Source organism: Chiloscyllium plagiosum, unplaced genomic scaffold, assembly GCF_037043375.1.
Source record: "Chiloscyllium plagiosum isolate Xiang-an unplaced genomic scaffold, Cpla_swu_hap1 HiC_scaffold_33, whole genome shotgun sequence".
Lineage (NCBI taxonomy): Eukaryota > Metazoa > Chordata > Chondrichthyes > Orectolobiformes > Hemiscylliidae > Chiloscyllium > Chiloscyllium plagiosum.
Genome location: NW_028270171.1, coordinates 8,452,550 through 8,479,467, shown reverse-complemented (window position 1 = coordinate 8,479,467; position 26,918 = coordinate 8,452,550). Strand labels below are relative to the sequence as shown.

At 40.3% G+C, this 26,918-nt stretch overlaps 1 protein-coding gene across 1 annotated transcript in view; it reads right to left on the bottom strand.

The window, feature by feature from the left end:
* Nucleotides 1–24,376, bottom strand: part of LOC122542178 (protein phosphatase 1 regulatory subunit 12C-like) — a 78,254-nt gene extending 53,878 nt beyond the window's left edge. The window contains exons 1-7 of the mRNA XM_043679619.2: nucleotides 23,712–24,376; nucleotides 16,433–16,563; nucleotides 8,927–9,045; nucleotides 7,537–7,696; nucleotides 4,875–5,019; nucleotides 4,213–4,287; nucleotides 1,983–2,068 (exon numbers count right to left, since the gene is read on the bottom strand). Of these exons, the coding sequence (XP_043535554.2) occupies nucleotides 1,983–2,068; nucleotides 4,213–4,287; nucleotides 4,875–5,019; nucleotides 7,537–7,696; nucleotides 8,927–9,045; nucleotides 16,433–16,563; nucleotides 23,712–24,011 (1,016 nt within the window). The 5' untranslated portion in view covers nucleotides 24,012–24,376. The remainder of the gene's footprint in view (nucleotides 1–1,982; nucleotides 2,069–4,212; nucleotides 4,288–4,874; nucleotides 5,020–7,536; nucleotides 7,697–8,926; nucleotides 9,046–16,432; nucleotides 16,564–23,711) is intronic.
* Nucleotides 24,377–26,918: the final 2,542 nt, after the last annotated feature.

Here is a 26,918-nt window from a genome sequence, read left to right as displayed (position 1 = left end):
TGCCAAAGTATTTTGTTTTGCACTGGTCAGGACAAATGCAGGAATGCCAAATTTCAAAGAATTGCAATGATTTTTACAAAGGAAAAAGGGGCTAATTGGTTGACAAATCAACTCTGACAGGTTGAACTGTTGTTATGGAGAGAGCATAATGAGCAATAAAGATATATAAAGAAGTGGTAGAAGACGAAGTACTTCAACAACACACCTCTTTCGTCAGCAATATTCAAATGCTATGCTACCAAGCAAAAGTTCAACTTGGCATCTGTGAATAATAATCATCTGATCTTTCTACATCAGCTCTAGCCTGCCTTTACCATCTGACTCATCAGACAAGTTAAGCAATGTTAATATAGCTGACCTGAAAGAACACTAACCCACCCACCTCCAGTCAGTCATTCATGAATTACAGCAAAGGCATATTCCAGTGTGAAGGAGGATTCTATGAAGGGGATAAACCAACCATGGATAAAGCAAATTAAGGATCGTATCAAATAAAAGAAAAACCAAAATACAAATGTGACAAACATTATTGGTAAAGTTTTAAAAGCCAACAAATGATGTCCAAGACCAAAAGGGAGAAAATAAAATGAGGGTAACCTAGCATGTAAAACAAAAAAAAGGAACGTAATAGCTTCTTTAAACATATAGAAAAGGAAGACAAGGGACTCAAATGAACAGAAGCCCCATTGAGAATGTGGCTGAGAAAATATCCCCATAGAACCAAGAAATGACAAAGGAGTTGAATAAATATTTCACAACAGTCCTCACTGTAGAGGATTCTAGCATTCCAAAAAAAACAAAAAAAAAAAAAATCAATCAAGGGGCAGAAGGTGGGGAAGAAACACACAATAGCTATCACCAGAGAAAAATTTAATAGCGAAACTAATTGGGCTAATAGCGGATAGATCTTCTGGACCGGATGGATTATACTGTAGGATATTAAAGGAAGTAGCTACAGAGATAACAGATGCAGGGGTAGTAATCTTAAAAGACCAGAAAATAAAAATAGGGAGGTCTTACTAAAACAAGGCTGAAGTCAGACCACACATGGAACACTGTTTTGGTCCTCTTACCTTAAAACAAAAAATCCTGGCATTGGATGAAGCCCAGAGATGGTTAATGAAGTTGATCCCCGATATGGGAGGATTTCCTTACAAGGAGACAGACTGAGTTGGCTGTGCCTGTACTCACTGAAGTTTAGATGAAAGAAAGAAGTCTTTATTTAAGAAAGATTATTCAGGGCCTTGACAGGGTAGATGTGGAGATGCTGTTTCTCCTTGAGAAAGAGTCTAAGATCAGGGGGTGTAATCTTGTTCAGTGAAGACAGAAAGGAGGAACTTTTTCTTGGAAGGTAATGAATTTGTGAAATTCTTTACCATAGAGGGCTGTTGAGGCTGGGTTATTAAAAATCTGCCTTAAATTTACCTAATCAGTAAGGGAATCAAAGGTCATGGGGTGGGAGGAAACAAGTGGACACAAGGATTCTCAATTCATTGAATGGCAGAGCAAACTAGTACATCATTCAGCCCAACTTCTGATCATCTACCTTATAGTCAACCATTATAATTGTCGTGAAGTCATTGCTTTCATCCAGCTCAACACAAGCAGTAAATATGCATAATTACATTGGTGAGTAACTGATGAAAAAAGATCAACACTTCCTCCAGCAGCCTGTGGCAAATTTGGTATTCATTGTCCCAAGTTTGCAATGTTAATAGGGTGAATCTTATTTGGATTGAACACTGCACCTGTCCCAATGTTGGTCAAACTCTGCATTTCAACAATGTCCAATGATTTTGTAACATATTCAAGTCAATAATCTGCCGGGACAAAGAAAAAGAAATTCTGTATCCCCATGAATTTCATACATTAAAGTATGAGCACAAAAGGTCAATAAAACAATAGCTTCAGAAATGTAAACATTGCTGCCTATGGGTTTGTAATTACAAGATTAAACTGTATTTAGTGCAGAGATTCCTTACTTCCTGGGTTTAGCCGGCTGCTGTTGTTGCTGTATAGAGGTTTCAATAATGGCTCGTTTCATCTTTTCTTCTTTTTCGGTCTTCAGCTGTGTTAATAGAAGAATGCATACCAAATACTCAATTGTGTTGTAAATGTTCTAACTTCTCAATTTACTGCAATTTTAATGTGTGTTAATTAGAAAGTGTAACACACGAGATGGGAAATAAAAGTGAACAGTTTTCTTTCTTCACCTGTAATTAACTTTCAAGACCCCTCTTCTGTCACTCTCCTGAAGTCACCAATTCCTGATCATTATTGTCTGGATAGTCTCTGCTAACTTGCTCAGAACTATCATTGAGAGTCTGACAGGAAGCACAAGATTCATTATCCAGGCCTTATCTTTGTCCCATTTCTCGAAGCATATGCTCCCACCAAAACTGGGCAGCAATTAGGAGGGGGATTAGGAACTAATGTTCTCCCCAAGCCAGATATTCTCACTTAGTCTAGTCTAGTATTACTATTGCTGAACTACCCATCAGAATCCATGTTAGGAATTACTATTAACCAGGAACTAAGTGAGCCATATAAATGTGGCTTCAAGGGTTAGTCAGAGTAACTAATCTTGAGATTCCCCAAAGACCCACCAGCTAAATGCAGAAGCCAGAAGTGTGGTGAAGACATCACATCCACCATCATAACTATTTCCACCTTCATCAATACACAGTGGCAGCTGTATGTACCATGCAGTAATTTGCCAAGCTTCTTTCATATCAGCTTCCATACCCATGAGACCTGCCATCCAGACCCATCTCCTGCAAGTTACTCTCCAAACCACACACCATCCTGGCTTACAACTGTATCACCTTTACGGTCACAAATTAATTCTTAAAACTCCCTCCCAACCAGTAATGAACATGTAGCATCATACAAACTGTAGCAGTTCATGAAGACAGCTTACCATCACCTTGTAAAGGATGTTTAGGAATGGACAATGAATGTTGGCCTTGCCAGCAGTGCTCACATCCCATTAACAAATTGAAAAAGATTTTCAACCAATCATTGTCTTAACGAGATGGCACTAGGGAAGTGTGTACTGATATTCTTACAAAAATTAAATTAGTTTTAAACACTGATCAATCTCTCATAACAATGGAAATCATAAATAAGTGTAATCTTCAAATGCAGTAGGGGACAAGATGCATGAATTTGAATTTCCATTTTAAGGTAATGCATTCTATTATAAATTCTAGTGGCCTCATTATAATGGGGATGTTGGGGTTCTTGTGGTGTAATAGTAGATCCCTCTGAGCCACAAGACCTGTGTTCAAGTCCAACCTGCTGCCAAGGTGTCACAATACCTGAACAGGATGATTAAGAGAATCTATAATGGAAACTGCTTGTGTCATTATGTCCTATGTATCATATTTCCAACGTACAAGATTTGCAACAGGTACGAAGTCATTATATGGGCAATCTCTGGGTTGCAAACAGGTTCCGTTCTGGAATCCGTTCACAGGTTGGAACACAATGCAGGACAATATAAAAGAGGCATTTGGAAGTACAGGAAGTGTTTGTATATTGGACCTTTGAAATCACTGTACGTGATTGCATTTTTTAAGAACAAAAGGTTCATAACTTGGGGACTCCCTGTACTGTTGTCATTTTCTGACACCAAGCTGCACATTAAGTTAAATGTAAAGTATGAAATTTAACTTAATGTGCAGCTTGGTGTCAGAAAATGTAAAGTATGAAATGAGAGTTTTGCATCCAATTTTCAAAAACTGTTAAATGGCAACATAAACAACCCATGCTCAAGTATATCAAGTATAAATTCAGCTCTCAGTTTTGTCAAAAAAATCATGAAACTCAAGCCCAAAAGATTTTTTTGAGAGCAACTGATGTAACCCTAAAATGTTTATTACTGTAAGAACAGTAGAATGCATAAATCTAAATGGTGTTTATTATTTAACATGTAACTTGAAAAATGTTTTATTTTTGACAAGTTTGGCTTAAGCCCTTATTTATTTTGGCCATTAGAAATATCAGTCACCAAAAACTGAATGCAGATCTCCCAAAGCAGGGCACCTGGAGATCAGGTTGTGCATATATCGTAGAGACACAAAAGTAATTAAAGATATGGAAAGAGAAATTCTCTCAAATGCAAAATTCAATAGATTGAAGTGCACAGACAGAACTTTTAAGTATTATATAGATATTAGTAAAATACATAAATTGAAACTTAACACTCACATCATCTTGTTTCTTCTGAAGGTCCTCAAGTAATCCTAAAATGTCCTCATCTGCAACATCAAATGGTGTCTGGCCCTACCAAGAAAAAGAAACTTCAATTCGTGATAATTCCAGTTGGTACAACCATCAGCCACCCTGAACTGATTATGTGCTCAGGCAACAATTTTATTCCTCATATAGCCAGGTGAAAAAGTGATTAGTTTAACAGCAACCTTTGAATAAACTCTACATTTTGTCCACCCTATTCTCAAACAAACTTCCATGGAATGAAACATTCCATATCCATTAGCTTTAAAACATTCAACTGGCCAAGGTTTTTTTTTTTCCTTTTTTTTAATTAGTCACTTAGGTTTCACACATGCAGCTCCAAGCCATTAAAATCAGAGTTCTCAATTCCCAGGAGGCGAGATAGGTAGTGTAGCTTCAACAGATTGAATGGGTTAAGTACATGGCATGCAAGCATTCCACATCCGATCTTTCTTGATATAACCATGGTGAATGGCGAGCAGCTGAACTAAACAAACCATGTTGCAACAGTAGAGATGTAAAAAAAGTTCTCCACAGAAACAGGCATTCAAATATCTTACAGGCTCTGGTTAGATGTCCCTATGTGCCAGAAGTTACAAAATCAAACTTTTTTTTTCATTAAATCATAAACTTACTGCATTATTTAATGCTTCCATGTCACAGAAATGTTCCACAAGAAGCCTACAGGATTCTTCCATTCCCCAGTGCGCAGCAGCATGCAATGGTGTCCAGCCATCTTTGTCTTGTGCGTGGACACTGAACCCTGCCTGAAGGAGCAACCTGCAATTAAAAATTGCACTGGTCAAAATGAAGGTAATTTCATAGTTAAAGTGAGTCATCATAGATGGTAAGTACTTATTCGGTGAACTTCTTGTAAAGAAAAAAAGTGATTTAACATTCCGAGCAGGGATTTTAGCAAGAGCTCTTCAGAAATAGAATGAAGTGCAGAAGGAAGCCACTGACCTCTGGTCATACCAGGTTTTTGAAGGGTAATTGTCGCAAAAAATGTAGAATTACAGATAGCGTTTTTATTAAATTCAAAAGGACATGGGCATTACTGGCTAGGCCAGCATTAATTGCTTAGCCCTAATTGCTCAGAGGGCAGTTAAGAGTCAACACCATTGCTGTTGGTCTGGAGTCACATGTTGGGTAGTCCAGGTACGGATAGCAGTTTCCTCCCTTCAAGAGGATTAGTGAACAAGGTGGGTTTTTTCCTGACAACAGCAGCTTTATGGTCATCATTAGATTCTTAAATTCGAGATCTTTATTGAATTCAAAATTCTGCCATTTGCCAAAGCAGGATTCAAACCCAGGTCCCCAGAACATTACCTGGAGCCCCAGATTACTAGTCTAGCAATAATACCGTTAGGCAACCCCAATTTCTCTTACTAGACACGTTTTAAAATAAAGACAGCAATGATACAACGATGTATCAGATTTTCCTTCCATATAGATTTGAAACACAGTCAGTCAGTTGAAGTTGACAGCCCTGGCTAAAGTAAAATACATCTCACCTTAGTAGTAGAATAATACAAAAGCTGCATTTATCAAATCAGTGTCCATCTTTCAGATCACCGCAAAGTAGTCCACAATAACTTTGTATTGCAGTGACCATTAGGTAGGTGACCACAAAAATCCTTTTGCGCACATGACCTTTCACATCTGTGCACCTCAAAGCCCTGCATGTTGGAAAGTGACTATACTACTAGGGATGTAACATGGTCAGCTTACATACTATGCTCAGTCCAAGAGCAGGGCTTGAACTCGCAACCCTCTGACACAGTGCTCTGGCAACTCACTCAAGCAGACGTCATATCAGAACTTGGTCCTCTCCTCACAAGGTCACTTTCTACATTAATGACATGTTATAGGAATATATGCAATTCCTCTTTTGGAGCTGAAGGGCTCAGAGGACAAAATCATTTATGATTAGATTCCCTACAGTTTGGAAACAGACCCTTTGGCCCAACAAGTCTACACCGATCCTCTGAAGAGTAACCCACCCAGACCCATTTCCCTCTGACTAATGCACCTAATACTATGGGCAATTTTAACATGGCCGATTCACCTGACCTGCACATCTTTGGACTGTGGGAAGAAACCAGAGCACCCAGAAGAAGCCCATGCAGAGGAAAATTTGCAAACGCCACACAGACAGTCGCTCAAGGCTGGAATCGAACCTGGGACCCTGGTGCTGAGAGGCATCAGTGCTAACCACTGAGCCACCGTGCCGCTCCAATCAAAATTATATAAATAACTTGGGTGTGAACAAAGGAGGTATAGTTAGTAAGGTCGCAAATAACACCAAAATTGGAGGTTGAGTGGACAGTGAAGGTTACCACAGTACAACGGGCCAATGGGCTGAGGAGTGGCAGTTGGAGTTTGATTTAGATAAATGCAAGATGCTGCATTTTGGAACAGCAAATCAGAGCAGGACTTAGTCACTTAATGGGAAAGTCCTGGGGAGTGTTGCTGAACAAAGAGTCCTTGGAGTGCAGATTCATAGCTCCTTGAAAGTGGAGTCACAGGTTGATAGGACAGTGAAGGTGGCGTTTGGTATGCTTTCCTTTATTGGTCAGAGCATTGTGCATCGGAGTTGGGTGGTGATGTTGTGGCTATACAGGACATTGGTTAGGCCACATTTGGAACATTGCGTGCAATTCTGGTCTCCTTCCTAGTGGAAGGATGTTGTGAAACCAAAAAGGGTTCAGAAAACATTTACAAGTGTATTGTTAGGGTTGGAGTGTTTGAGCTATAGGGAGAGTGGAATAGGCTGGGGCTGTTTTCCCTGGAGCGTCAGAGGCTAGGGGTGACCTCAGAGGTTTGTAAAATCATGGGGGGCATGGATAGGACAAATAGACAAGGTCTTTTCCCTGGAGTGGGGGAGTCCAGAACTAGAGGGCATAGGTTTAGAGTGAGAGGGGAAAGATATAAAAAGAGACCTAAGGGGCAAAGTTTTCACACAGAGGGTGGTGCATGGATGGAATGAACTGCCAGAGGAGGTGGTGGAGGCTGGTATAATTACAACATTTAAAAGATATCTGGATGGGTATATGAATAGAAAGGCTTTATGCACCAAGTGCTGGCAAATGGGACTAGATTAGGTTAGGATATTTGGTCATCATGGACAAGTTGGACCAAAGGTTTTGTTTATGTGCTGTACATCTCTAGGACTCTAGTGTTTTTAATCAGACTTTCTTGCGAAAATAGCTTGCCTTGCAAAGACCATGATTCAAACTTTTGTTTTCCTGGTAGGAGCATATTTATACACACAGGACAAAACTGAATTTTACTTGCCTCATCACTTCAATGTAGCCTTTGGCAGCAGCAACATGGAGAGCATTGGCACCAGATTTCGGATTAGATACCTCTTCAATCTTCCCACTGTTTAACCACTGTCTGGCATGTTGTAGCATCAATTCCTCCTCTTCACGTCTTGCAGATTCCACATCAATCCCTACAGAAACAAAAACAGGAACCTAAGACTGCAAACATAAATAAGGTTGAATATAGCACAGCAACACAGTGATACTTTGAAACTCTCTGATATGAGAACTGAGAGAGGCACATTAAACCAACATACGCAATTAAATTTGCCTTTTGTTTTAAATAATTCACAACTCAGCCCCAATTGTGTAGGAGTCCAGATGTTGCTGGACTAGGAGTCATTGTAAATCAGTGAACGTAATGGATATTTATATTACAATGTTGTCCTGACAAGTAAAACTACACTTTTTCACAACACTTTAAATATCCCATTTTCAAATGTTAAAAATAGGCAACAGTATTCATGAAACTAAGCAGGGACCAACAATATTCCCAGGTCAATAAAAATGAGCAGCTCCCACTGCTTTCAGTCTCAACACTGATCTGAACTCCACAATTTCAATACGTTGCAAGTTTTGAAGAATGGCTACCTCTAATGAGGATTTACAACTAGTGGCAACTCTAGATTCTTGCACAAAATATGCCAAGAGATGTTGAGAGTTGAATAGGAGAAAAAGACTTGTATACTGCCTTGCACAGCATCCTAAAGTATGTTACTGTCCATTACTTTTGAAATCACTCAATTGATTAGGATAGAAAGAAACTACCTACTAGTTCCATTCATCTGCCCTTTTTTGCTTTGCACAGACTTGCAATATTTTCATTTTAATGGATATTTTATACCAAATATAGTCACAGCTATAGAATTGCAACATGGTAGGGCGTCATAAATGAGATGGAAAATTTATTTCAGTCAAGATATTGGAGGAGGGATAAACATTGGTCAGGACACAGGGAGAACTCTCCTGCTCTTCCAAATTGTGGTATTGAATCATTTATGACCCACCCAAGAAGGAAGATAGTATTTTGGTTTGAGGTTTTAGTTGTTAGATGGTGTCTCCAACAGTGTGCTCAGTACTGTACTGTGCTCAAATGTCTGGAATCCCTTTTCTGGTGCAGTGGTGACATCCCTACCCTCCGGTACTGAGGCGCCAGGGTTCAAGACCCACCTACTCTGCAGCTGTGTAATAATATCTTTGTAAAAGTTGATTTGAAAATCGTGATAAAGTTACAAAATAAAGACTTGAATCCACAGCTTCCTAACTCATGAGTGGAGTGATACACCAAGTCATAGCTGACATGAATTGATTTCATCAAGGCACCATTGTAACACCCATTGTTTCAGGAGGCTTAAACATACCCTGCTTGTTAATGTGATCTTGCAGCAGGGTCTCCATGTAGTCCTCCTCTGCAAGGTCAATTGGCAACTGCCCATCACTATTCACAGCTGCAATATTGGCACCATGGTTGATTAAACACCTGTAATGAATAAAAATTGAACAGATTTGGTTTCAAGTCTTAAAAAAAAAGGAAACCCAGCTGGAGGGGGAGGCAAGTGCAGGACACTCACTAGGATTTAACACAGGAGAAAAATGATAAGTAGCAATTCAACAATAAGATTGCAATTTAAATATTACAGGAGGGTACACGCAGGAGTTAAAAGATACAGGGTGTTTCTCAATGCTGCAGTACAATAACAGGCCATTCAGCCCAACCAGTTATTTCAAATGTGCTCCATATGAGCCTTTTCCTACCCTTCAGCATCTGACTCAATCAGCATCTTTCTATTCTTTCCCTGCTGATCTCCTTGTCCAGTTTTGAAGTCTGGAGAAGCCTTTACGTACCATCACATACTTTATTTTGACATAGAAGTTGCGAGACAATGGGGTACAGTTTATTCATAAAATTTTCACACGAGGCGGTATAGGCTTACGTTTATGTAGACCAATTAATTAACACTAGGATGGTAAAGGTTAGACTTCCACTTCTGCAGACAGCAGTTAAAGCTAGCTCAAGTGTCAAAACAAATCTGCACTGGAGAGATGTTTTAGTCAAATGTATGAAGCAATATGAACTAACAACAGGTACATGGAGTCAGGTCACAAATCAGCGATGATCTTATTGTATGGTGGAAAAGATTCAAGGACCAAAGGTCCCACCCTATCCCTATACTGCCACTCTGGTGGCAGACATTCCTAAATAACCGATGGAGACACGAAGTCGCTCAAAAATGTTCAAGCCTGGATCACAGTTATCTCCTGTGACAAAGAGCTAATCTACATCAAGCATCCATTTCGTCATTCGTATGGCAGTTTAAAATAGAGAAAGACAAAAGGTTCCAAAAAGTGTAGAGAGGGAGTGAGACAGATAAAAAGATGGACATAAAACCATGGAGGAAGGGCAGGAATGGTAATCACAGATTTGATGAAAAAAAAACTATATTCAGAAGGATTCTCAAAATAAAAAGGAGGAACAAAGTAGTGGGACGATATAGGGAGGAATTCAAAAGCACATGGTCACTGCGCTGTAATGTTCTAAATACAAGATTGGAGGAAGTGGCAGAGGTAGAATAGGTACAAAGGAGAGAAACAGACGAGATTTGAACTGGAATTTAAATTCAATGCATTTGGAAAGAGGGACATGCACAGACACTGAGCATTTAGGTTCCTAATTACCTTCCAGTTCAGTGCAACAGGTATTTGGCATGTTTCGGCCAGTACTTCAAATGTGATTTTTGTTTTGACAGTCCAAACCAAATGCTCAAAGCTTTTCACCATCTGCCTTAACATTGTCTTCTGTAGTATGGAAGTCTAATTTACTTCACAAAGCCTTGGGAAGTTTTATGATGCAAGACCCACTATACATTTGTTGTCATTGCTATACTGCAAAGGGTTCCCAATTTTGTCCACACCTATGGAACATCTTCATGGATATGAACTTAAGTAATTACAGTTAGAAGGGAAAACACTTACCAGTTAATTAGTTAACCATCAATGAATATAATAAGAGGGGAAACAAGTGGGATGGGGGTGGAAAGAGGAGTATTCTAGAATGGTATAGCCAACAAGCTCTCTGAATAAGGAAAATCTATGCTTCAGTTTCTGTTTGACCAGTGTTGCTCGAATCTATTAACAAAGGACACGGTGTCCTCCTTCCTTTAGAAGTTCTAAAACCTTTAGTTATGCTGATGTCAACTACTATTTAGGGAGCTCTCATCAAGTTAGAAAAGTTGACAAAAAGCAACATAAAGAACACCATGACAAAGACAAACGTACCCAGTGTTAATTGCACAAACTTTTGTACACTGATGGAAACGAAGTTTGGGAAAGACACACCATTACTTGATTAAAAAAGGTATCCAGCACTCCTCATGGTGCACCTAGTAACAAATCTAAACTGGTCAGTTATGTAGTAACCAGAGTGAGTGTATGGCTGAGGAACTAGGAGAGATAAGCAAGGTGCAAGCTCTTTGGCCTTTGGCCAACTTTTGGAGGAAAGGGTTTGTGCAAGTACACACGAACACACAGGTTTAGTTTCTGGTAACCAGCAGACAAAGTTTAAAAGAAAATTACAACTAAATATTTAAATCTTGTTCCTGGAAACTAGTTAATTAATGGTACCACTATTTCCTACTCAACTCAAATTAAAATTGCTACAGGCACTAGTACCAGGCCACTAACGTCAACCAATGTTTCATCAGGGCGGTTTAAACCTCTCCGTACAAATATAAAAAAAATACTACTTGGGAAGGACCTTAAATCAATAATTGTACTGCTGGGTATTTTTCAGTTATGATAGCAGAGTTCAAAACTGACACACCCTTATTCTCCATGAAACTGAAAATCACTTCTCTGAAAGCATTTGATTATCAATGCCTATCCCTACATTTATGATGGAAACATCCTATTTTTAAAAGGAAAAAAAATGGGAATTCCCCCCTTTAACAGAGGGAGTGGAGATGCAAGATAGCAATTAGTATTTTAAACTGCTGCTATTAAGAGGTGTGCTATACTCCTTTATCCATACTCTCCAACTTACCTCCAGGAATTCAGTGGTTGATAAGACAAATATACATAAAATACAAAGTCTCTCATGGTCTGTTCACAGCAAGTTGAAAAGAACAGGATATTTCGGAGTGAGTAATAGTCTGCTGCTCTACCTTCAAAGCCAAGTAAATAGTAACTGCTCAGATCAAATTCTCAGTCAATTGAAAAGTCAGACTGAGACCTCTTTATACTTTTTTTTTTAAAAAAAGAAAAAAAGACTTCTAAACTTTAATTAGAGGACTCAGTTAGTTAGTGAGCTAGTTTCCTTATATAATGAATTGGGGAAAAAATTCCAATTTAGCTTAGAGTTCTTAATAATTCTTTAGAAGTTTCTTTAGTGTAGTGTTCTAATCAGCCCTCAATTATACCCTTGCAGATATTCTGAAGGTTGAAGCTGGCGTCATCTTTGTCCTACCATTTGAAGCCTCATTATTAGTACCAGATATAGACCCAAAAGCCACTAATAAACAGGGTCTATTGCACATCCCACAATTATAAGCTGTAGGGGTCACAACCTGCTCTGGTATCTCAACGACATCCTCAAGAATCACATTCCAAACAGTCAGAGGTGCAAGGTCCATAAAACTCTGCAAGTTGGGCACAGTCTCGTCAGATATTTTTCAGATATATCTAGTTTGAAGCTTCTTTAACTACCCATCTTGTGGGCAACTCTCAACACTAATCTTGGTCTAGGAGGGGTATGTTGTGTTTCTAGAATACACATACACATAAGGGCATCCCCATAATTGCTCAACCATATTAAGAGTCAGCATGGCTTCACAAAGGGAAAGTATTATCTGACAAAAGGCACCTGAATGGGTATATGAATAGGAAGGGTTTACAGCGATATGGACCAAGCGCTGGCACATGGAACAAGGTTAGGATAGGATATCTGGTTAGTATGGACGGGTTGGACTGAAGGGTCTGTTTCCGTGCTGTACATCTCAATGACTCTAAATCTATTAGAATTCTGGAGGTGGTTAACAAGTAGAATAGATAAAGAAAAAACAATTGATACAATATATTTGGATTATCCGAAAAAGTTTGATAAGGTACCTTATTAAACAGCCTGATGTGTGATAAGAGCCTGTGGTGTTAGAGATAGTATATTAGCGTGGATAAAGGATTGGCTAACTAATAGAAAACAGAGTTGGGGTGTGGGGGGAAGGAGCAGGGAGTACATTTTCAGGATGATCACCTGTAAATTAGTGAAGTGCACTGGAACCAGTGCTGCAGTCACAATCACTGCCACAGAAGGCTATGGAGGCCAGATCATTGAGCATACTTAAGCTCTTGATTGCCAAGGGGATGAAAGGTAATAGGGAGAAAGCAGGAAAATGCAGTTCTCCAATCCAGGAGGAAAGATCATCAAAAGACAACTCAGACAGAGAACTCCAGCTTTCAGTTGTAGCCAACAGAGATTGGTCAGCTTTTCACAACCTCAGTAGCTTTGGCTACTGCAAAATAAAATTCCTGGTCCTGTTGACCCCACCCATTCAGGCTGCTTCTATTGTTCCAACTTTTTTTTTCAAAAAAACCCTAAGCCTCACAAGCTGTTTACTTTTTTTAAATGGACTTCTTGCCACCTCTCATTCAATATCTCTCTCTAAATACACTTCTTAAAGACATAGTATCATCACAGCTGGAAGAAAGCAGGAGCTGTTCAAATGGATGACAGATTGCATAAAGCTACAGTAAAAAATGACTGGAACACTCAACAGTTGTGGACTCCTTATCTAGGAAAAACACAGGCATTGGAAGCAGCTCAGAGGGTTCACTACACTGGTAATGGTATGGTGGGACTCTCATTCAGGGAGGTTGACTCGGTTGAGCCTGTACTCATTGGGAGTTTAGAAAGTGATGGGTGACCTTATTGAAATATACAAAACTCTTTGGGGCTTGACCAGCTAGATGCAGAGAAGTTGTTTCCCCTTGCAGGAGAGTCTAGGACCAGAGCAGCTGCCCACGTAAGACTGAGATGAGGAAGAATGCGTTCTGAGGGTAGTGACTCTGTGGAATTCTTTATCAAAGAGAGCTATCAAGGCTGAGTCATTAATTATATTCAAGACTGGTAACTATATTCAAAAATCAATGAGAGAATCAAGGTTTGGGGGGGGGGGGGGGGAATAGGAGTTGAGGATTATCGGATCAGCTGTATCTCATCGAAGGTTAGAGCAGATTCAATTTTGGAAGAGGCAATAGCCTCGTAGCATTAATTCACAAGGCTATTAATCTAGAGATCCAGGTAATGCACTGAAACCTGGCTTCAAATATCACCATGGCACATGCAGAAATTTGAACTCAAAAATTCTGGAATTAAAAAGTCTAATTATGATCATGTTGATTCTTGGAAAAACCTAATCTGATTTACTACTACCCTTTAGAGAGAGAAAAAAAAATCTGCTCTCCTTTCCTGGTCTGGCCTACACGCAATTTAGATACACGACGTAGTTGACTCTTAACTGCCTGAGTAATTAGGGATGAATCAGCAGTGATGCCCTTATCTCATGATCAAATAAAATAAAAGTCAGATTGAATGGCCTACTTCTGTTTTGATGTCTTAAGATATTCTAAGGTGCATTATCAAACAAAAAAAGTGACTGTGGTACCGCAAAGATGACAGGTTAACCAAATCTTGGATAAGGAGATTGGTTTTAAGCAGCATCATAATCCTTACTTCCAGTGCCATAATAAGAAAGATGGTGGCACAGTGGTAACATGACTGGTGAAATTTGTATTCAATGACAATCTTGATTATAAGCTAGTCTAAGTTACGGTGACCATGAAACAGCCATAGGTTGCTGTGAAAACCCAGCTGGTTTATTACTGTACTTAAGGGAAATACAGTCAGAGCAATACAGCATGGACACAGACCCTTCAACCAGATATCCTAAACTGATTTAGTCACATGGGACAAATGCTGGCCTATATCCCTCTAAACCCTTCCTAATAAAATCTCAGCTGGTTCTTCAGGATTGTTGAACCGCATCTACAGTACACAAAATGACCATTTTGAAAATAAGGTCACCTGCAATCAAGGCTAATTTTTCCTCAAATACAGATACAACTATCGAAGTGAAGAAATGACAAACACTTCCATGATATCAGCCCACTTCTTTCCACACACTGACAGCATCAAACACTTCCACACTGGCCCAATCCACAAAGTTCAATGCTCCCTGATGCACCATGATATTTCAATTTTCTAAACTTAAATCCTTTGAGCTAGGTTTAAAACCTTATGAATGAAAGAAATCTAATGCAGACAAATGCCTTCAAAGCAAAGTGAGTATTGGATTATAGGTTATGGCATAGCAAGAAGCCATACTGTCCCTCATGCCTGCACTGACTGAATAAACTAGCTGTCCATTCTGAACCCACTTTCCAGCACCTCGTCCACAGCATTGCAGATTACAGCACTTCAGGCATGGAGTAAGGTTTTTTCATGAATTGAGGGTTCTTGCATCAACCATCAAACTGGGTAGCATCTTCCAAATACCCACCACACTTGAATAAAAAAAGTATTTCCTCATGTCCCTCTAGTCCATCCAGTTACCTTAAAATTATGCCCCTTGGTAAATTGCCTCTCTACTAAAGAGAAGTAGGTCTTCCCTACCCACTCTATCCAAGCCCCCAAGTTATCCGTCAATCTACTCTGTTCTAAGGAAAGCCACTCTCACAGACCTAATCTTTCCTTATAGCTGAAATTTTCAAATCCTGGTAAGATCTTGTAGATTCCCACTGTACAATATCCAGAAAAATTACATCCTTCCTGCAAATGTAGCAACCAGAATTGAAATCTGCCACCTTTATCTGCTCTAGCCCACTGAGTCACGTCCTAGCAAGCCAAGGACAATTAGGGATGGGCAAAAAAGTTGGCTTTGCAAGTGACACCAACATCCCACGAATGTGTTTTTAAAAAGAAAAAAAAAGTGACATTTCCTCTGTCAATAGTTGCAATTATGAATTATTACATTAACATCCCCATTAATATTTTCAAAGCCAAACAGGACAATTGTTGAATATGATTACTGAACATTACAGCAACCAGTTTAAAAAAAAAATGAAGGGTGCAGACATTTTTTTTTAATGTAAATAATATGGATAATACAAAAAAAATTAGTTCTTTTTGCACCACATTTATCAACATTTAGCTGGACAGTCAGTTCGTGATACAATGATGCCAGTAGTATGGGTTCAATTCTCACACCAGCTGAGGTTACCATGAAGAACTCTCCTTCTCAACTTCTCCCAACACCGCAGATGTGGTGACCCTCAAGTTAAACCATCACCAGTCATCTCTCTCTCGCTCTTTCCCCCTAATGACAGACCAGCCTTCTGTTTGGGAGGATTAGGATGACTTTACCTTTTACCAGTCTGCAACCATCAGTACTTCAGATGCTGCAAACAGCCCCAAGTTTGCAGCATTGATAAATTGTGCCAACGAGCATTTTTGCACTTGGAGCAAATATAGAAAAAAAAAACCTTTCATACCTAGTATGAAACTGACGTTCTACTTAAAAAAAAAGACCACAGTTACTTCATATTCCTCACACCCACATCAATGCATCACCAAACAGCAAAAAGGGAGCTTGAGTTTACCAATGAATCATTAGCTACCCACACAAAGCTCAGATGCATTGCAAGGCTTTGTCCCAAAACTCCAAAGGATCACTCGTGGCCACGAGATTGACTAGGCTCCTCAGCAGCCCTGCTAAATTTCACACTTTCACAATTGTTAACTTGAAGAAAATGAAAAAAAAAATCACTTGGTACACTTGGGTAAACTTAAAATCTGAAGAAAGTTTGTTAAAACTTACTCAACAATTTCAGAATAACCACACGATGCCGCCACATGCAGTGGTGTCCATCCCTCGTTATCCGGCAGGTCAACATTGGCATTACGTGCCAGCAAAAACTCCACCATTTCCAAATTTTCATCTATGCATGCCTGAAAAGAATAAAATAAAACTATTTTAAAGCAAGGAACTTAATTCATTCTCCTAACATTTTCTCCTGTTGGTATTAATTCAGACTAGGATAAAAACAAAACTTAAATTGCAATGTTGTAAAGGCCAGCATTTGTTGTTCTATCCCCAAATACCTTTGAGAAGATGGTCACTTTATTGCTGCAGTCCTATTAGAAAGTATGATCCAGAATTTTGATTTAGCGACAGTAAGGGAATAATGATATTGTTTTAAGTGAAGATGGTATGAGGCTTGAATGGGAGTGAGCAGATAGTGAGGCGTGCTTGTAGCTACTGCCCTTGTCCTTCTGGGTGGTAGTGGTCACTAGCCTGTAAGATGCCATTAAATGAACCTTGTATAGCCTTTATTGCTGCAACTGAATGTGTACAAATCTGTAAGTTGATGGATAGGGCGTTAATCAAGTAGGTTTCTTTTTCCTGGAATGTAGGGCTTAAATATTGCCAGAGCAGGACATTTCCAGGCCATTGAAGGGTATTCCAACACAAGTTTGATTGTTTAATGTGCTTTTCCAGCACCACTCTAATCCTGTTCAATGTCAATATCAAATGGTGGATAAGCTTTGAAATATCAGAAAGGAAGTGAAAATCAGAATTTCCAGCCTGAGCTGCTCTTGTATCCACAGTATGTGTGTAGCTGGTTCAATTTCTGGTCAATGGTAACCAAGGATGTTAATTGTGAGAGATCCAGCAATAGTAGCACCATTGAAGGTCAAGGGGAGATAGCTACAATCACTTTTCTTAGAAATGGTCATTACCTGGCATTTGTGTGTCAAAAATAATACTTGGCACTTTCTCACCCATCTTGAGTATTATCCAGGTCTTGCTGCGTACAAACGTATGTTGCTTCTGTATTAAGACTAAGAAAGTCAGGCACTGAGTGGCCCTGGCGTAACCCAAACTGAATGGCAATGAATAGTTTATTGCTAATTCAGTGCTGCTTGATAGAAGGTGACTTCAGTGGTGCTATCACTTTACCAATGTGAACGTGTACACGGATGGGGTGGTAATTAGTCTTGTTGGGCTTGTCCTGGTTTTCCTTGTCTTGGGTAAATGCTAAATGTCGTAACTATACCGGAACAGCTTGGCTAGGGGTGCAGCATATTCTAGAACGTAGTCTCAGTACTACTGCTGGAATGTTGTCAAGGCCCATAGCCTTTGCAGCATCCAGGTCTGTTTCACTCCACATGAAGTGAAGGAGTGAATGGACAAAGGATTGGCATCAGTCAGGCTGGGAGCACCGGAAGAAGCCGAGACAGATCATGTACTCAACACTTCAAGCTGCAGATGCTTGAAAATGCTTCAGCCTTATCTTTTTCACTAACATTCTGGCACCCCCATTATTGAAGTTGGAGATACTTGTGGAGCTCTCTCCTCTAGTCAGTTGATCAGTTGTTCTGAAAGCCTTAAGTGGTAGTAGAAAAGAACTGCAAAATTATTTAAAAACTAAGAACATGCAGAGTTTCAGGGGAGAAGGTAGTATTAACTGAATTGATTATTCAAAAAGGTCAGCTTAGACATGAAAGTTCAACGACACACCGCTGCACTGCGAAGATTCAGTGATTTCAATTGAACCCTCTCAACAAAACTAGTTTGTAACTGAGAAATATCTGTCAGGTTTCCTCTGAGCGCCAACTTTTCTGAAGAAAAAGCCTAGGCAGGTTTCATTTTCCTGAAAAAAAAATGCAAACGCTCAATATCGTTCCATAAAATCTCTTTCTTCTACCTTTTCTCCAACACTTGTCATTATTTTTGTACTAATTTGTTTGAATAGATTAACACCACCACCAGGGCAGATGATATTTGAACCCAGACCTTCCAGACTAGGAGGTAGGGACACTACCACTGTACCTCAAGACTCTTTCAAATGCCTTCGCATTCTTTTTGTAAACTGTGATCAGAACTGTTCTCAATGCAGTCTAACCAAGGTTCTAAAAAGGATTACAGCCCCAATTCAGCGGAAATCATGAATTACACGTGGAACCAAATGGTCTGAATGTCTTAGTTTAATACTGGGTAGTGTTTGGCACCCACTAAGGCCATGTGGTAAGCTAAAAGGAATCAAACCCTAATAAGTGTCAAAGAACAGCAAGATTGCAAAAGGCAAAAAACAAAACTCTTCCGCCTAATGCATACTGAGAACATCAAGTGCAGTCACACAGAAGAACATAAATCATGTTTGTTTAAATTGAAAGTGACACAACCATAAATACACTCCTGCATGCACTCCCTCCTCCTCTTGCAAGACTTCCGCTGAATGGAGTGTGCAAGTCAAACTGATGTTGCAAGCAACTGACAATGGCTGCTGCAGTACATTCATACAAAATGTGCAGAAATGTTGCAATGCTTTGCCAACAACCGGTCTACAGTTGGGACACAGGCAAGCTCAGTACCAACAACAACTTGCATTTATATAGCACATTTCACATAGTAAAATGCCTCACATCTTCATATGCGTTATCAAGTAAATGTTGATGTTGAGTCACAATCTGATATTGAGAGAGAAGAACAAAAGGACTGGTCAAAGAGGTACAATTTAAGGAGTTTAGTGTTATGAATAAGGAGCAAGCACCTAAAGTGAAGTTTTTTCTTAAAAAAAAATGGTGAGACACTAGTTAACTCTAAGTATTCAGAGGGATTCGGATGTCCCAATGGAACAATCACATGAATACTAAAATTAATATGCAGGTACAGCAAATTTGCATGTCAAATTGCATGGTAATTTTTAATCGCACAGAGGCTGGAGTACAAGAGTAAAGAAACATTGCTGGAATTACACAAGCCTTTGGTGAAACCACATTTAGAAGAGCATGTGCCATTTTGGCATCCAAAGAAGAATACAGACTTTTAAATGAACCAGTTCAGACAATTTAACTAACCTTTGGAACTGGTGAGACATCAACATTTGGCCCAGATGTGGCACAGTGATGGTGTGACTACAAGACAATTTCTAAATGAAGGACATATTTGCTAAAGCAGGGGTACAAAAAAAAAAGGTTCACGAGGTTGATTCTTTTGGCTAGAGGCGTCCAGATGAAAGAGAGACTGAGAAGAATGGGCCAGTAAACTTAGGAGCTGACAGAACGAGCGGTGATCGTATAAGATTAAGTGTGCTGAGAAGATATATTTCCCCATCTGGGGAGTCTAGAATTGAGAAGATAAGTTAGAGCAGGAGCAGGCAGTTCAACTCCTGATTCTGCTGCACATTTACAGAGTCAAAAACCACAGCACAGAAACAGACCCTCAGGTTCAACCAGTCCATGCCAACCATAATCCAAACTAAACCAGTGCTACCTGCCTGCGCTTGGCCCATATCCCTTAAAACATTTCTTATTAATGTACTTATCCAAATGTTTGTTAAATGTTGTAAATGTACCCACATCCACCAGTTGCTCTGGAAGCACATTCCACATGCAAACCAACGTAAAACAATTCCCCTCTCGTCTTAAAAACAATATGCTCCCTGGTCTTGAAATCCCCAACCCTAGGGAAAAGATACTTGCCATTCACCTTATCCATACCCTCATGATTTTATAAACCTCTACAAGGTCACCCTCAACCTCCTATGCTCCAGTGATGACAAGGCTCCCAGCCTATCCAGCCTCTCCTTATAATTCAAACCCTCCATTCCTAGCAACATCTAGTAAATCTTGGCTAAACTCTCTCCAACTTAATAATTTCCTTCCTATAACAGGGCAACCAGAACAGTACTCAAGAAGAGGCCTCACCAACATCTTTTATAACCTCAACATAACTTCCCAACTCAAAAAAGGTCTGAGCACTGAAGGCGAGCGTGCTAAATGCCTTCTTAACCACCCTGTCTACACGTGACGCAAACTTCAAAGAATTATGTACCTGACTTCTAGACCTCTGTTCTATAACACTACCCAAGGCCCTACTTTTAATTGTACCAATTCCTGTGCTTGCTTGTTTTACCAAAATGCAATACCTCACATTTATAAAAATTAAACTCCATCTGTCACACCTCTGCCCATTGACTCAACTGATCAAGATCTCTTTGTAATCTCAGATAATCTTATTCTTCACTACCACTATACCACCAAACCTGGTGGCATTTGCAAATTTATTCACAATCTTTTCGGTATTCTTATCTAAATCAGTTATATACATGAGAAAACAGAAGTGGATCCAGCACCACACCCTGTGGAATACTGGGCTGGAGGCCTGTTACCAGTGAAAAACAACCCTCCACCATCTTTCTCTGTCTCCTGCTGTTAAACTAATTTCGTATTCAATTAGCAAGCTTACACTGAATCCCATGTGATCTAACTTTACTAATTAGTCTACAACATAGAATGTCTTCAAAAGGCTTTACTAAAGTCCAAGTAAACAATGTCTACCACTCTGCCCTCAATCTTCTAGGTTACTTGCTCCTTAATACAATTCTAGCTGATCTCATCTTGGCCTCAACTCCATTTTCCTGCCAATTCATTTAAATCGCTTAACCTATTAATAAAAATCTACCATCTCTAAAATTTATTAAACATCCCAGGGTCCACCATAATTCTTACGAACACCAATGTCTTCAGTAGTGAGTTCCAAAGGTTCACGGCTCTAAGGAGAAGCAAATCTTAAAATCTATATTTTAAAATTGAACACACTTTACCCTAAAATTATTACTTCACATACTGCTCTGCGTCTAAAATTATGATCGCAAAGTAAAAGGGTCAATCATTTGGATCTGAAATGAAGAGAAATTTCTCCATTCAAGATGTTTGCGCATCTTTGAAATTCTCCTTCCTAAAGAGCTACAGATAATGGAGAAATTAACATCAAGGTGCCAGAAATTGAGATTAAAAAAGACAGGGAGGGCCATGGAGGAATCTGAAAACAAGGACACCAATTTTGAAATTAAGTTGATAATGCAGCTGGGAGAAAGTGAAGACTGCAGATCAGAGTAGAGAGTGTGGTGCTGGAAAAACACAGCAGGTCAGGCAGCAAGGAGCAGAAGGGCTCATGCCTGAAACGCCAATTCTCCTGCTCCTTGGATGCTGCCTGACCTGCTGTGCTTTTCCAGCACCACACTCTTGACTCTGATATTGTAGCTGGTCTGGAAGTCAATTGTGCAAGTTGACCTACACTAGGGAGTACAGGGTATTATGTCTGAATGGGATGGTGCAAGAGAAAACACAGAACCCCTCCTCACCCTCACCAAAGCCTTCTCGATGTGCAGTCAAGGAAATCTTGGAGCAGATTTTCAGTGAAGATTTTTGCTTGAATGTAAGAATTGGAACAGGTTGCAGAGTTGAAAGCAACCTGTGCCAAATACAAAGATGGGAAGGAGGTGGGTTGTCAATGCATTGGATCAAGCAAACAAACAAAACGCATTTTCATTAGTCTTAATTCATCTGGATTAGATGTGGGGAAAAAATCTGCCAAAGGAGAAGCAATGGGCACTAAGGAACACAGTAGATGGAATTTACTGAAAATTTGCAGATTGATCGATAGTTAGTGACAGACAGATAGTACTTGTATTAATCTAGCACCTTATCTTATCCACATAGTGCCTCACAGCCAATTTAGTACTTTTGACATGGAACTGCTCGCGTGTAACAACTTGCATTTATATCTAATGTTAAGCTAGCAAGATGTTCCACAGACACCACAGAGGAAGATCATCAAATAAAAGCTGATACCAAGCTTAGGAAGTGGGTATTTGGACAAGTGACCAAAAACCTAGTGAAATAAAGAAATTTTAAGCAAGAGCAGAAAGACAGTGATTTAAAGAAGGAAACTCCAAACCTTAACACAGAAATCTGAAGGAATAGCTGATTGCAATAGAGTGAAGTCAGTGCTGGGTTACTCTAGGACCAAGAACAAGAACAGAACAGAGTTTTCGAAACACAGGACTGAAATTGGTTTACAGAAATGTGGAGTTAAACACAAGGTTGAAATATTTTGAGGTTTGAGTGAATAAGAGGGCTGAAGCTTCACAGAACCCTAACTGTTAGATCACAATGGGGGTCAATCAGTCCATCATGTTTGCCCAGCTCTAGAAATGAGCAAATCACTTAATGTCATTCCCCTCCTCTTCCTTGTACTCTTGTATATTCTTCTTTTACAGATAATAATCCAATTCCAACCTCAAATCCACAACACTAAGATATGGAATACACTCCAAATCACTCACTGTATTAAATTCACACACATACCTTTGTTCTTTCTGCTGCCAGTGACCTCAAACCTGTGCCTCTACACTCTACCAACATCAATACTTTCTCTTTGAGACAGGTTCTTCACCATGATTTTAAAGATCTCTATCAAACCTTCTCAATCTTTTGTCTTTCAAGAAGGATAGTTGCAACATCACCAATCTATGCATCACCGAAGCATTTTACGTGAAGACTATACCCACACCCATTCGACTCAGTTACAGGACCAAGCTTAGAAGAGTTTGTTTTATCTTCACAGATGCTGACTACTCTGCAGTATATTTCGCAAACGTACAGCAAGTTGTTTAATTCACCTTTCCATAAACCACTACAATTAATCAGTGAGCTATTAAAAAACTGTAGGGGCATTCTTTCAATTTTGAGTCTACATGAGAGAAAACAGAACAAATTACAAATCGCCATCATCAGAAGGGGACCCATTCAGTTTTTAAGATATTTTCTTATGAACCTGTTTTGAGGTTTTATTGCACACCGTGCATCAGGTGAGACTTGAACCCAAGCTCCTGGCTCAGGGCGACGTTGGCTTCACCCCACCCAAGACATCTGATTATTTTGTTATCAGAATTAATGCACTATTGTGATGGGTATTTAAACGCCTGTTAACATCTTAAGTTTCAAGTTGTAAATCAAAACAATGTTCCACCCTTTTATATACTGGCGAAAGAAGTAGTACTTTTAATTTTTCAAAGTTGGGAACATGTACACTATAAATACTTCAACAGGTCGCTGGACGCGGAAACCCGAGTGCACGGTGGGGGATGTAGTTCTGATCACGACTAGAATGTGAAGAAAGATCGAGACTGAACTACATCTCCCAGAGTCCCCCACGACAAAAGCTCAACAACACACATGCGTCGCCCATACTATTAGACATGCGCACCGCGGCTGCCGTGCCGACGCAGGCGCAGTTATTCTCCCACCTGGTGGAGGGCACTGATTCCGTCCGTGTTGGCGCAGTTCACGTCGGCGCCTCCCCTCAGCATTTCCTCAGCGTCTTTCGCGTCCCCACTGGCGCAGGCCGCCAGGAACTCCGCAGCCGCCTCGAACCTCACCCGCCTCGGGCTCGAACCGCTGACCGCTCCCGCCACCGCCAGCCACCGCGGCTCGCCCGGTTCTAGATCGGTGCAAGAACCCTTCCAGCGCTTCAGTTGCTGCCTGCGCTTCTCCTTAGCGGCAACGGCGGCTGCAGCGGCAGCGCCGCTTCCCGCCCGCTCCGACATCTTGAACTGCAGCCGCCCTCTTTCTGCTGGCTGGGCTCTGCGTCATGACGACATTCCGGCGTCTGACGTACGTTGACGTAGACCTCTGGGAAATGTAGTTCAAGGGAGGTCGATGCGAAGGATTGTGGGAGCTGTAATCCTGGAGCATGCGTACAGCTATCAGGCGAGGAACAGCTGGCCAGGCTGGAGTTGATCCTCAACTGTTTTCCACTCATCCATTGAAACAGCGAAATTTTTTTGATTTTTGGTCGTTTGTTGCACTTAAAATAGATTTACACTTTACTAATAACAATACAGCAAGTTAGAAGGTTGTGGTTATCGTGTAGAGTCATAGAGCTGTACAGCATAGAAACAGACTGGTCCAACTCGTCCAGATATCCTAAATTAATCTAGCCCCATTTGACAACATTTGGCCCCCATATCCCCCTAAACTCTTCCTATTCATTTACCCATCCAGATGCCTTTTAAATGTAGTTGTACCAGCCTCCACCACTTCCTCTGGCAGCTTATTCATCACACACACCACCCTTTATGTGGAAAACGTTACCCCATAAGTCCCTTTTAAATCTTTCCCCTCTCCCCTAAACCTATGCCCTCTCATTTTGGACTCCCTCAACCCAGGGAAAACACCTTATCTATTTACTCTATCTGTGCCTCTCATGATTTTATAAACCTCTATTAGGTTGCCCTTCAGCCCCAGTCTGTTCAGCATCTCCCTATAGCTCAAACCCTCCAACCCTGGCAAAATCCTTGTATATCTTTTCTGAACCTTTTCAATTTTCACACTATCCTTAGTGTAGGAGGGAGACTAGAATTGCACACAATATTCCAAAAGTGACCTAACCAATGTCCTGTGCAGCTGCCGCATGACCTCTCAACTCCTATCCTTAATGCTCTGACCAATAAAGGAAAGCATACTAAACACCTTCTTCACTATCCTATCTACCTGAGACTCCACTTTCAAGGAACTGTGCTCTCTTTGTTCAGCAACACTCCCCAGGACCTTACCATTAAGTGTATAAATCATATTCTGATGAAAACATTTTGCAATTTTACAATTAGCTCCTGTATTGAGTGGTGAACAGCATGTGTTTTATTTACCAAAGTGGGCCCCTTTCTAACTTCCTAATGTACTTAACAAGACACTCAAAACTCTGCAAGAAGACGTCAAGACCCTGGGTGGTGTTGTAGAACAGAGAGACCTAGGGGTTGAGGTACATAATCCTTTGAAATTTGCTTTATAGGTAGACAGGATTGTTAAGAAGGCATTTAGCACATTTGCCTTCATTGCTCAGACTTGTGTAGGAGTTGGAACATGATGTTGAGGTTGTACAGGATGTTGGTGAGGCCTCTTCTGGAATACCATGTGCAGTTCTGGTTGCCCTGTTATAGAAAGATATTATTAAACTGGAGAGGGTTCAGAAAAGATTTAGCAGGATGTTGCCCAGACTGGAGGGTTTGAGTTATATTGAGAGGACAGACTGGGACTTTTTTCATTGGAGTGCAGGAGATTGAGGGGTGACCTTATAGAGGTTTGTAAAATAAGAGGGGCATAGATAAGGTAAATGGCAAGTGTTTTTTTCCCTAAGTAATTTCAAAAGTCAGGGGCTTATTATTAAGGTGAGAGGAGATGTATTTAAAAAGGACATTAGGCGCAACTTTTTATGTGCTGAATGAACTGCCAGAGGAAGTGGTGAATGCAGATACAGTTACAACATTTAAAAGACATTTGGATAAGTACATGAATAGGAAAGGTTTGGAGGGATATGGACGAAATACAGGCACGTGGGACAAGTTTAGTTTGGGAATATAGTCGGTGTGGATTAGTTGGACCAAAGGGTGTGCTTCCATGATGTATGACTAACCCTCAGCACCAAAGGTCCCAATAACTCTCCAAGGATGAAACAAAGAACTGTGGTTGCTGGAAATCAAACAAAAACAGAAATTTAGCAGAACAGGCAGTATCTGTGGAGAGAAAGCAGAGTTAAAGTTTCAGGTCCAGTGACTTGACTTCAGGACATTTTTCCAGTTCTGAAGAAAGGTGTTGGATCCAAAACTTCAACTCTGCATTCTCTCCACAGATACTGCCAGGCCTACTGAGTTTCTCCAGCAATTTCTGTTTTTGAAACAGAACACTGAGAGGCCATTCCAAATGCTGAGGCAGAATGAACTTACCAATTCCTATCAAACTAATTAATTGCCCCAATCAAAACTGTGCACCACCACCCTCCTGCTTTACCATAAACAAGGTGCACACATTTACTGTCCAGTTCTGAACAAAGATCACTTGATTCAAAACAACTAACTTTATTTTCTCTCCACAGATACTGCCAAACCTGCTGATTTTCTCCAGCAATGTCTGTTTTTGTTTGATTCACATCTCAAGCATCTGCAGTTCTTTGTATTTATTGCCTATCCCTAATTGCCCCTTGAGAAGGTAGTGGTGAGCTGCCTTCTTGAAACACTGCACCCCATGTGCATGAGGTGCCATTGGGAAGGGAGTTTCAGGATTTCGACCCAGTGACACTGAAAGAATTGTGATATATTTCCCATTGCAAAATGGGAATGAATTACAACCAACTTCCTACTTTCACAATTTGTGTAATGTTCCATCAAAGTTCATCACCTAAAGGCATGTCAACAGTTGCCTGTAGCAGTGTACTTTCAGACAGTGGTCATTGGGCAGCAGTTGAGAGTGTGGTACTGGAAAAGCACAGCAGGTCAGGCAGCATCCCAGGAGCAGAAGAACCAATGTTTCAGGCATAAGCCCTTCATCAGGAATTCCTGCTTGACCTGCCGTGCTTTTTCAGCACCACACCCTTGACTCTGATCACCAGCATCTGCAGTCCTCACTTTCTCCTCTTTGGGCAGCACTGCGGATTAGGTTTCTGAAACCTCTCCTCCTCA